General features: G+C 36.8%; 1 protein-coding gene across 20 annotated transcripts in view; it reads right to left on the bottom strand.

Annotated features, from left to right (window-relative positions):
• Positions 1-12,728, bottom strand: part of LOC111417928 (CUGBP Elav-like family member 1) — a 207,176-nt gene that overhangs the window by 55,501 nt on the left and 138,947 nt on the right. For all 20 annotated transcript variants that reach the window (XR_011642467.1, XR_011642468.1, XR_011642469.1 and 17 more), the window contains one exon: positions 210-292. Coding sequence is in view for 17 of the 20 variants with exons in the window: in XM_023050360.2 (XP_022906128.1) it covers positions 210-292 (83 nt within the window). In the remaining 3 variants the exon portion in view is untranslated. The remainder of the gene's footprint in view (positions 1-209; positions 293-12,728) is intronic.

Here is a 12,728-nt window from a genome sequence, read left to right as displayed (position 1 = left end):
GCCCATAGCGCCGACACCCTTTGCCGCCGGAGGGGCAAAGGTCACCACGTGACCCGCATACGAAATCACCTTCAAAACGAAATCTGGTGGAAGAACCGGGTAGTGGAAAGGCGACGAGGTCGTGCGCACCCCTTTTTGGGCGACCACAGATTCTTCCTCCCCTTTTCTTTTCTCCCCTATCCACAACTGTGCTACTAGACTTGACTTACCCCGTTCAACGTTTTTACATTGTGAAGCGCGTCCTGAGCTTGCAGGGCAGCTTTCCGCGTGTAGAAGGTCACGAAACAGCATCCTGCAAATAAACGACACCAAATTAGTCTATGTTTTAATTTTTAATAGATGGTAGAAAGTGATAAAACGAGTAGAGAGGAAATTAATTCGAGCAGGAAACGGTAAATTTCATTAGTGCACCTTTATTTGTAGTTGTAGGTAACGTTCGTAATGAAATAACCCGACGGCGTTTACATCTTTGCGTACGTTAGCTACTTAAGGACACTCTCTCCGGGTGATGTGGATGAACATCTCGGAGCAATACGAGAAGAACATCTAGTGCTAATGAGATTTCTACGTGTCTGTACTTCCGCACATACGAGTTGTACGCGGAACTTTGATGACGTCACGAATCCAGGTGGAAAACCCCTAGATTTCTGTTTGTCTCTCTCACGCTGCACCTTACCATTTAACTAATTAATTAAATTAAACTTATCTAACGAAAAATATAATATTATCAAAGCGAGACGAAATAGAAAAAAACACTAAAAAACGTCACGCGATAAAAGCAAACTGCGAAATAAAACATTTTAATTGTGAATTTTTTCGGTTATCGTTGCAAAGCTGAAATGGAAAAGTTGGCAAAACAATGCTGAGTAAATAAGGATGTGGCCGCGCATTGTTGCGCCGCCGTTTTCCATTTTAAAACGTCAATTTACCATTTTCAATGTGATATTTTTATCGAATAACATAAAAAAATATAGATATTTTTTATCGGACCCCGAATTCATTTTAGCCATTTTTAAAATTATCGCCTAAATCTATGCCAAAATACACCTGAATATGCTCATCTCCTGAGATGAAGAATCAATAACTTTTAACGAATATCAATTACGTCTGATGCAAACGAGCGTTTCTCTTATCAATTTTTCGACGGCCATCACATATTTCAGCCGAAAATTTAAAGCGCAGCTTATAAAGGCCCCGACGCGGAGATAAGAACAAAAGCTCCCGGTGATTTATATTGTCTGTTTAATCCAGTTCGTCCCGCGGGCCGTTGAAGCCACCGCCACCGTGGTATATATTGCGGAGGGTGGCTGCGGCAGCTGTTCGTTATTAAAGGCTTTTAATTATCCTCACCTAGAACCCCCGCCAGTTCTCTAAACTAAGGATTGACGCCGACTGAGGCCACAATAACACGCGATTGATGGGACCCAGTTTTTAGTGAAATATACAATTCACGAACCACCGCGCCGTCGGCGTCGTGGTACATTTCAAATCCCAGTGGCGGCACAGCTGAATTATTTTAACTTGACGTTGACAGATTATGGGCGGTTAGCGGGTGCTAATTTGTCGTTGTGACGGTGGCAAACCGAACCGGCTGTGACCATCGAGCCACTAACGAAACAAATTTTCAACAAAAAAATAAATAATCAAAAATTTTGTTTGGTTATTTTTATGGTGGAGGCGCCGGAATCTATCATAATCTATATAAAGCGCTATATATACTTGTTATGTTATCACAGTAAGTGCTCGTATATAGCTCTTAAAAACTCTTATCTCTTAATTCAGTACTTATTTACACCTCTTTCATTTAAATTGTTATTTCCAATTCTTAAATTAAATATAGCTTCTTTTATTCAGAAATAAAATGGTATACAAGGATAAATACTATCGATTGATATTCTAAAACAGTATAGAACTAAAAAGAGTGGAAATGTTCAAGCGTTAACAACAAAAGAAAAATACAACGGTGTAAAGTATGATTTACTAGAAATATCTGGTACACTAAAGGTGATACTAAAACTGAAAGTTACACATATCATTTATATTGTACCAATTGAAGAGTTCTTTGACAAAATAGATGAGCAGCACAAAGCGACCGGTCATGGCGGAAGGGATAAAATGTTGCATAATTTTAAAAAAAGATGCAACATTCTAAGACTGGCAGTTGAATTGTATGCCGAGTTATGTTAAATTTGTCTTACGAAGGTCAAGTGAAAGATGTGGAGTTAATGAAGAAGAACTCTTTTTGATGATTTGGAAATAGGAAAATACGTAATATTGCAGTTCCAAACTATGATAGAGGGCCATTGGACAAAAAGAATATAGAAGGTAATAGTAGTTTCTTGTTAGAGAGAAATTTTTTTAATGTTTTATGTTTTTGCAGGTATTATAACAGAATCAGCGAATAACGTCTATAAAATTGCTACTAAAGGATTTTAAAAAATTGGTTAAGTCGAAGCGACCTGACACCGGTGTCTTCGATATACTTTGGATGATCCCCAGGAATACTTTATCTTTTTAAGACAGGCCAGCAGTTCACAGTCGCTGTTTTCTGGGCAAGGGATGTCAAAATCCTTCGAAATTTAGTGCAGTACAAAAAGGTGTACTTGTTTCAAAAATAAGATGATGTGCAATAGTAGATACCATTCCAGCAACAATTGAAGGGGTCGGGAGAAAAAAGTGCCAAGCATCATTTTGGCCTAACCGAATTTAGCAGTGCTGTCTATGAGTAAATTGAACAAATTACAAGCAGCACTGTTTAGATTTCAATTATTGCCGTTAGATTGCTCTGTATTTGCATTGCATTTTATTACCTCAACTGGTTGTTTGCAAAGTTTTGGGGAAAACAGTGTCAAGCTCCTCATGAGAAATGGAGGGAAAGAGGAAATGTGTTAGAAATCTTAAAGATTATTATGAAAACCTAGAAGACTTGTATGAAGAATTTGATGACAGTGACAGCGATCCCAATTATTTAGCAACAAACCCTCCCTACACCAAAACTGTCATGTGGACCTGCATTTTACTGCAGGAAACTGTGGACCTATAACGTAGGTATCCATAACTGCACTTCTGGACAAGGTTTTATGTTCATGTGGGATGAATCAGTTGGAAAAAGGGGCAGTGATGAAATAGGAAGCTGTATTGTAAAGTACTTATTAGTAGCAAATGTCCACGCAAAGAAGTTGGTAATATTTACCGACAACTGCGGAGGACAAAATAAAAATTGGAACATAATGTCGCTTTGGTCACACCTTGTAGCTAGTAAACGTTTTGAAACAATAAAACATTACTTCCTGATAACTGGGCATACTTATCTTCCATCAGACCGTGACTTTTCAAAAATAGAAAAGTATCATATCAAGCACTACCAAAATGTGTACAGTCCTGGGCAATGGAGAGAGATAGTAGCAAAGTGTGGAACAAAACACTGAACTTCATCGTAACATGCATGATGAGTGAGGATTTCCTCGATTTGTCTAGGGTGCAAGAGACCTACTTTAACACAAAAAGCAAGTTTTGTACAGATGGTGTTACTCCTCCACGATTTTCCAAAGCTATTTGCTTTAAATTTGACAGCGAAGAACCTTTTCAAATGAAACTCAAACACTTGATGAACGAAGAGTTTTTAGTGTTGAACCTAAAGAAACGTGGAAGGAGTTCTATTCCAGCACTACATTTAAAAAGAAATGCGCCCAACAAAATCAATAAGAAAAAATTAGATGATGTCAAATCCTTGATGCAATACATTCCTCCCATCTACCATGGATATTACAATGGCCTACAGTCTTCCGCTGAAGTAGACGACCAAAAGGAAGATGTTGTGGTAATATAGGCCTATTTGAAAAGTACCTTTTTGGTTAAGAGTATTTTTTGTCGATGACAGTGTGTGTTTTAATAAAAGTACAAACAAACCTAATGTCTTTTATTTTTGAGGAAAAAATGCCAAGCAACATTATTCAGTGCATATTTTTCTATACAACCATTTTTATCTTATAATAGCGTTTTTTTTACCTACATCTTCACTTTTAACGGTATATAGATACATAACCTTTGTATTAAAAAACTTTGGTTTGTTGTCTGCACTAAAATGTTATTTATGGATTTAGCCAAACTTTCAACTTGCTATATCTCAAAACAACAAACATGATGCTTGGCACTTTTTTCTCCCGACCCCTTCAATTGTCAAAACCAGTACATTTTTGTATTTAGGTCTTCAAGAAATAAATCGTTTATTTGTATTTTTATTAAACTTAATAAAAGTATATAAAACTGTTAAGTATGCATTTTTTTGAAAATGATACGCAAATAATTTGACTCATTTGACACTCATTAGTGACTTTAATTTAAGAAAAGTAGGTTAATAACGATTGTAACTACTTTATTTTATTGTGGACAGGTACCTACTCTACATGGCATTGTTGTATCGAAAAAATGGTATTTGCCTAAAACAAACTTAGACAGATACTATTTGTCTTGTCCAATAGTATTTGCCTAGACATTTAATGATAAAACTGTAACGAACTACTGTTTGCCTAGGCAGACACTATCTGACTAGGAAAAAGCTATCTACCTGAAATAACCATTTGCCTGCAACATACATATGAATGCTGTAACTATAGTTACGAAACTACTATGCACTTGCACTGTCCCATATCAAATGCAACATAGCTTAATAGTACAGCTATTGGGTAGTTTTGCAAAGGAAAAGTTTTGCTAGAAAAAGATGATGTCCTTCTGATAACTCTGAGTTTCCGTCATAAGAGACGCACAGCTAAACCCGAATGATTCTGGTTCTAGGTCTTCTGTTAGTTCTAGTGATAGTACTAGTGTAAAACTAGAACTAACACTAGACCTAGGACTAGAAACATTCGGATTTAGCCGCACGTCTCTCAAGACGGCTAAACCCGAATGATTCTAGTTCTAGGTCTTGTGTTAATTCTAGTGATATTGCTAGTGTAAAACTAGAACTAACACTAGACCTAGGACTAGAAACATTCGGATTTAGCCGCACGTCTTTCAAGACGGCTAAAGCCGAATGATTCTTGTTCTAGGTCTTGTGTTAATTCTAGTGATATTGCTAGTGTAAAACTAGAACTTGCACTAGAACTAGAAGCGTTCGGATTTAGCTGCACGTCTCTCAAGACGGCTAAACCCGAATAATTCTAGTTCTAGGTCTTGTGTTAATTCTAGTGATATTGCTAGTGTAAAACTAGAACTAACACTAGACCTAGGACTAGAAACATTCGGATTTAGCCGCACGTCTTTCAAGACGGCTAAACCCGAATGATTCTAGTTCTAGGTCTTGTGTTAATTCTAGTGATATTGCTAGTGTAAAACTAGAACTTGCACTAGAACTAGAAGCGTTCGGATTTAGCTGCACGTCTCTCAAGACGGCTGAATCCGAATGAATCTAGTTCTAGGTCTTGTGTTAGTTCTAGTGACAGTGATAGTGTAAAACTAGAACTTGCACTAGAACTAGAAGCGTTCGAATTTAGCCGCACGTCTCTCAAGACGGCTAAACCCGAATGATTCTAGTTCTAGGCCTTGTGTTAATTCTAATGATATTGCTAGTGCAAAACTAGAACTAACACTAGACAGAGAACTAGAAACATTCGGGTTTAGCCGTCTTGAGAGACGTACGGCTAATCCCGAATGATTCTAGTTCTAGGTCTTGTCTTAGTTCTAGTGATAGTGGTAGCGCAAAACTAGAACTAACAATAAAATTGTAGATTTTTTGACTAACACATAAACTTATATCGCAAATTAGTTAGGTTTTAAAGGAAATTTGTATAGCATACCACGAATCGTGTTAATTGGCTTGGAGAATTACGCAGCATTTTACCGGTTGGAAGGAGGATAATTTGAGCCAAGACTATTCAGTCCTACGATTAGGGGTAGGAATAAAGGAGGATGAAGGTATAATTGGCGATACCGTCGGTCCGCAAGGAAGCAATTACGACACTTAATCGATTCGCGGAAGGGAATGAACCGGATAAACAGTTTAATTTGCTAGTGGATGGGGGGAGCAAATAGAAAACGAACAGACGAGGAACAAATTTCCTCCGTAGTGGACGATGAAGTAGCTTCGTCGATCGGTTCTAATCAAAGACGGACGATAATAAGCCGGACCAAAGACGGGAAAGTCGACGGAACAAAACTTTTAACCAAACACTTTGCCGAAAGTTGTCTCCCAGATCTCCTCTTTGTTTCTAAGTTTTACGTGAAATTCTCCTATTAAAAGTACCCATTATTCAGCACACGTCTTCCCGATTTTACGATTTTACACTTGAAACAAGTTTTCGCGAAATGCGCCAGAGGTAAATGCTCAAAATAATTAAATGCGGTGTTGAGCGTCACATAGTGGCTTCGCAACGCTAATTGAAGTTAATTATTACCTTTCATTATCAATAATTATAATTAATTTCCCGACCGGTTTTGCATCCACAGCGCGCTGTAAATAACCACTAGATTACCACTCCGGATGTCGGATAGTTTGCGGTCCTGTACAATGGTTAACGCTCGTTTAGTAGTAAATAATGAAAATATGTTTCGTTTGTACGAACTCGTGTAATGAAGTTACCGTTCGAGAGAAGGCTTGACAGCGTTTGATGTGGATTGGTTTATTTCCAATAATGTGTAGAGGATGTATCAAGAATGTTTTGTACATATTTAGATGAAAATACTTTTTCAATGTTATATTTATTTAAGTTCTCTATTCTACATGTTTCGAGGATCCAGTCCTCATCTTCAGGAAAATTCTATTATCATAGCATAACCAGTTTTGGATGACGTATTATCGCTATTATCATAGCATAGCGATAATACGTCATCCAAAATTGGTTCCATAATACACGCCGATGAATTCCAGAATCTTCCAATTCAATTTTAATAGTTTATTTCTGTTTTAATTGTTTAATCGTAAGAATTTTGAATTGTAATCCGAGGGATATGGTTATCTTTTATTCAAAAATTGACGAATTTTCCTGAAGATGAGGACTGGATCCTCGAAACATGTAGAATAGAGAACTTAAATAAATATAACATTGAAAAAGTATAGAAAAAAGTATTTTCATCTAAATCAACACAATGTTAAGGCTCCTTAACCGCTTGATTGGAATATGTTTGACGACAGAGAAACGAATGTTCAAAAAAGGATAGCATGTACTGGCAAGACATTCCCACTGTTTTCCTATTGGGTAATATGCATTTTATCAATGAAGGAATGAATAAATAGATTTATGAATAATGTATTTACAACCTGAAACAATTAAGAACTGTGGGTACCTAAAATTTATTAAACTAAATTTATACTGAATAAAAATAATAAATTAAATATCGGTGAAACCCAAAATTAGTAAATAGTTGCTTGCAATCGGGGAGCTTTTTGACCTATACTTTAAAATTAGTACAGACAGTAATGTGAAGGGTTGCCGTTTGTTACCGCAAAGAAGTGCTGCATGTACATTGATGTCAAACACCAAGCATATTTAATTATTGCAATATCATTGCAGAGTACATACAAGTTATTGCAGTTTTTGAAACAGAAGTAAACCAGAAGAAAATAGAAGAAAAAACCCCTACTATCCGTGCAAAAAGTCAAGGCCCCTCACTTTAGAGATTGATATCTTCGCAACCGCTCCATAAAAAAAATTGCAACAAAGTTTGTTGTAATCACTGAACATTACTACGTAACTTATGTTAATCTGAAAATTTTTGGATCCACGGTTTTCTTTTTACCGCGAGTTAAATGAAAAATGTACCCGATTTTTTACGGAATTGGCAACTTTATCAACTTTGCGATTTTTTTTCTCGAAAACTATCGTACGAAAAAATTTGAATTTTGAACAGGTGGTAGTCTGATGTGTTCTCAATGAGTGGCATATTTTATTTTTTCGATATTTCATATACTTTCGCGGAAAATCGCGGTTTAGTAAGACGCCGTTATGTCGAAAACGGTTGGGTGAATTTCCACCAAAATATGTCAAATAATGTTGGTTGTCGGATTCCGTTATCAGTTTTTCAAAATTAAGGATCCCTATTTTTTTAAGAACGATTTAATGGAATTACAAATTAAAAAGAAACAGAAATAAGCTCTGCGGGGTGACGAGGGTTCCGGCCAATCGGAACAGATGGTGCGTCCCAGACAGGACGTCGCGCCTTATTTCTTTATGTAGGCAAGATAAAGGCGCGACGTACTGTCTGGGACTTCCTCTCCCCGCATAGCTGATTTCTGTTTTTCTTTAATTTGTAATTCCATTAAATCGTTCTTAAAAAATTAGGGAGCCTTATTTTTGAAAAACTGATAACGGAATCCGAAAATCCGCGTTATTTGACATATTTTGGTAAAAACCGCGTTGAAATTCGCCAGGTCGTTTTCGAAATAACCGCATCCTACTAAACCGCGATTTTCCGCGAAACTATATGGAATATCGAAAAAATAAAATATGCCCCACATTAAGAACACATCGGTTTACCACCAGTTCAAATTTGAAATTTTTTCGTCAAATAGTTTTGGAGAGAAAAAATCGCAAAGTAGACAAAGTTGCTGGCACTCTCAAAAATCGGGTACTTTTTTCACTTAACTCGCGATAAAAGTAAAACCGCGGACCCGAAAATTTCCAAATTAACATGTGATACGCAGAAATGTTCACTGATTACAATAAACTTTACAGCAATTTTTTCCATCGAGCGGTTACGAAGATATCGATCTCTAAAGTGAGGGGCCTTGACTTTTTGCACGGATAGTAGTGACATAATTTCTCAACAATCGTAAAAATAATTCGTAAAATAATCAAATATATCTCTAAAATCGGAAAGGGTGATTTCTACCCTTAAAACGGCGATCGGGCAGAAATGACAATACACGTGTCGAATATTTTTCCATACCCTACTTGTATGTCAAGTTTCAAGAAAATCGCCGTATGGCACTTCCCTAGTGTTACTTGAAAGTATACAGGGTGATTCTCAACCTATACACATAAACTCGAGGATTTATTCATTATTAGTAAAAGTTTTTTAGTTTCTCTAAATTTAAATAATGTGTTTCCTGGAAAATGAATAGGTCGAGATGGTCCAATGACCTGGCGACCGTGATCGCCCAGCCTCAACCCTTTTGATTTTTACTTGTCGGGTCACTTAAAAAGCAAAGTGTACGTAACGGAAGTTAATACTGAGCCAATATTGCAAAATCATTTACATGCTGCTGCCCAGACAATTCGCCAAAACCCTGGTTTAGACCGCGCTAATGAGAGATCGTGGATTCCGGGAGGCCAATTGATAGAAAATATGGGAAAACACTTGCTGTGATGTTATTTTAAAATGTTCTATGTATTCTTGATAGTTAATATCACGGATATCTATGAAACAAAAAATCTTTTACTACAAATTTTTTTGCCTATTAGTCAGTATTCGTCGTGAGTAGTAAATCTCCAAGTTTATGGGTATAGGTTGAGAATCACCCTGTATTTATATAAAATAATAATAATATAAAAATACACTTTAGATTCGTATTTACGCGCAAATCGATAATCAGAACATTCTATAGCACGATATCAGAAAAAGTAAGCTTCCTCCCCTTTCATAGTATGCAGTCGGTAGACAAGAACTATGCCTACAAACTTGTTTTTTATCTATGTCTGCGGTTTTTTTACGTTACAAACCACTCGCCAGAGATTCACATAGCCAGAACACATGTTTTTTCCATTAACCAATCATCGCTCGTGAGATCCGGGAAGTAAAATATATTCCAAAATATTAAAATTTAATGTAAAACCGTAAATTACTAATTACGGGTTTATTATTAATATTTCGTAAAAGTGCTACAGGAATAATGTTTCTATTTTATTGTTTTACATCCGGGCCAAGAATTCAATATTTTCAAAAATAAAGCAATATTTTTTTTCAAATTTCATTTTCTGTTCTTGTCCCGGATTCATAACTATTGTAGAAACATGACAAATGATAAATTAATCCAATCCATTAATAAATAAGGAAGTAATTCGAAATCTACGGTGACAGACTCGGTTAAGGAGCCTTAAGAAAAACCAAAAACAATTATTGTACATATTTGATTTTTTAAAATTCAAAGCTCTGTGTAATTATTACTAACATTTTATGTTTACATCATTAAACGTTGGATATAATTTCAACATATTTTTCAGAAAATAATTTCTCATAAATGTTTTTCTGTGGAAATACTTTTAGTCCTTTTTGTTAAGCGTGATGATTAAACGTAAACGGCGCCTCCGCCAAAATTACAGAAAAAGAATTCATTTAAACGAGGCTTTTGCTATTCAAATAATACTCTTTAAAACGCAAATTTAAAACGTATTTTATTTCAACGACTCTATACCAGTGTGCCTGTTGAGCGTTGAAAATCTTTCTTTCCGGTTGAAATGCAAATTACGTGCGCGTTGTATACGGCGACAACGTGTACACAGTTTTCGGCTTTCGGCGTCACGTTGACGTAATCGAGCCAACCGGACCGAGAACGGCGCGATTTGGAGGTCCGTTGTTTTGCGGGATGGATTCACGAGGGTTTGGGGGCTCCAACAAAATGAGCGAAAACCGGTTGGGGGCTCATTCGGCGATTGATGCCGTGTTTATCGACGCCGATCCATTATCATTAGGGTGACGCGACAGGGGGCGCAAAAAAAGAACGTACGCGCAGAAGCTTGCTTGGGTTCAGGTTTGGATGGGATTGCCGTCGTCCACCGACGCCGATATAAAACTCAATTAACCAGAAAAACGCGCCTGCGCTAATAAAAATATGTTTACTCGCGCAATTAGTCACGCGGAGCACATGAAAAACAACCCCGTTTTCCAAAAGCGAGTATCCGATGCGACCCAAACAATCGTTGTCTGTCATTGTGCTTTTAATATCTTCTAATTTTTGTTTTCTCAAATATGGCACAAACATTTTTAATAAAACACGACCGGTGTTTAAATTTGCTTTTGGTAAATAATATACGAATATGAAGAGAATGAAATGAATTTTTTTTGTTTTTCTAGCTGTTAATAAATTTCAAACCTTACATATCGAATTTAATATGATTAAAGCTCACTATTTTTCATTCTTTTACAATAGCAACACAAGCACGTACCTTTTCCATTGTGAATTATTAGACCGAGGTTACTCGCCGTACTACACAAGAACGACGACAACGACGAACGACGAAGGATTCGCTCGCCATTAACGGAACCACGGTTTGGCGACCGCGGAAGAAAGCCAAAGCCCGCCGTTCGGATATCCCTTTGTTGGAAGTCGCAAAGGGCCCTTTGTGTAGCAGTTTTAATAATGCGCCCTCCGGCGACGCCTGCGATACCGTCGCGATATGCGCGTCGCGATGCTCTCGTTGCTCTCTTTGCCGTCGTTGTCGACTTCGTTGTCTCCTCCGAGTAGGGAATTTAAAAAAGCACTTGCGAATTAACTCTCGCAGCCGGCACCGACACACTGCAAACCGAAGTAACGAACGTTTTCGCTTCGGGGTGGATGGAATTGTAGGAGTAACCGATAAACAATGCGACATGAAGGGACGGAATAGAGGGCACTCCAAAGTTTAAACTGTGTCAACCGGTACAATTGAAAGAGTACGTTTAGGTGTGAAACTACTTTCGTATGTGCAGAAATTTGCCCCTTTTTTTATTTTTTTTGTGCGTATTAAAAAAAAATTAATATCTAATTATACAGAACGTTCAAGAATGATTGTAAGGTGTTTGAATTTGGCGCGCTTTGATTATATACAGGGTGATTTATAACATACGGAGCAGATTAAAAAGGTGGGTACTAGGGGCCAAACTGAAGATATTTTCTTAATAATGTTTTGACTACAACGTAATAATTACAAAGATATAGAACGTTAAAGTTAAATTAATGGTGGAGCATTTCTTACGATATACGGTATTACACTACGTTTAAATTCGAAATGCGAATATTTCGGGGTTACTTAAACAATGCATAATTAGCACCAATAATAAAATCTTTGTAATATGGCAGTTACTGCTATTTAAAAATTTGTTAAAATGCTCAAAAACTGGTGTTTGTTTGTTGAGAACCGCTGATCCATGTTTTCATTGCTGCCAATCCAGTTACCTAGCAGCGGACATGTCATTTAACAGCTCCTTCAAAAATGACGATGGCGTTGACAAGTATTTTAATTGTTGTTTACTGAATATCAGCGGTTCTCAAAAACTGACGTTAACTTATTTAAAAAATTAACACGCGATATCTATGTAACCATTAAGTTTTTAACAAAACATTATTAGCAAAAGCTCTTCAGTTTGACCCCAAGTACCTACCCTTTTAGTTTGCTCCGTATGTTATAAATCACCCTGTATAATATGGATTGAGCCAACGAGAGAGATAGCTTGCGCAAGGTGATCGAACCGAGATAGACATAGAAGCGTACTGACATATAATGGGCGTGCGTTAATTTTGGCGGTAAATTTAAAACAAAATTAATAAATGAAAAAAAAAAATAAATAAAATAAAATAAAATTTCCTTATTATTTATAATACTTACACGTGATGTGATACATTTTTAAACATAACGGTGTGACTGGCTGTGACACAACAAAACGATAAACGTCAAATGGAAGAGGTTTGACACTTTTGTGCGCATGCGCCCGTTTGTTTAGTACCGTTTTATGTCTATCTTTGTTACACTTTCACATTATCGCTTTCCATCTGCGTCTATTCAACTTGAGCCACATTTTTGTTAAGAGATATATTC

The sequence above is a fragment of the Onthophagus taurus genome, chromosome 2 (assembly GCF_036711975.1).
Source record: "Onthophagus taurus isolate NC chromosome 2, IU_Otau_3.0, whole genome shotgun sequence".
Classification (NCBI taxonomy): Eukaryota; Metazoa; Arthropoda; class Insecta; order Coleoptera; family Scarabaeidae; genus Onthophagus; species Onthophagus taurus.
The sequence above is the reverse complement of the archived record's forward strand: the minus strand, read 5'-3'. Positions and strand labels throughout refer to the sequence as shown.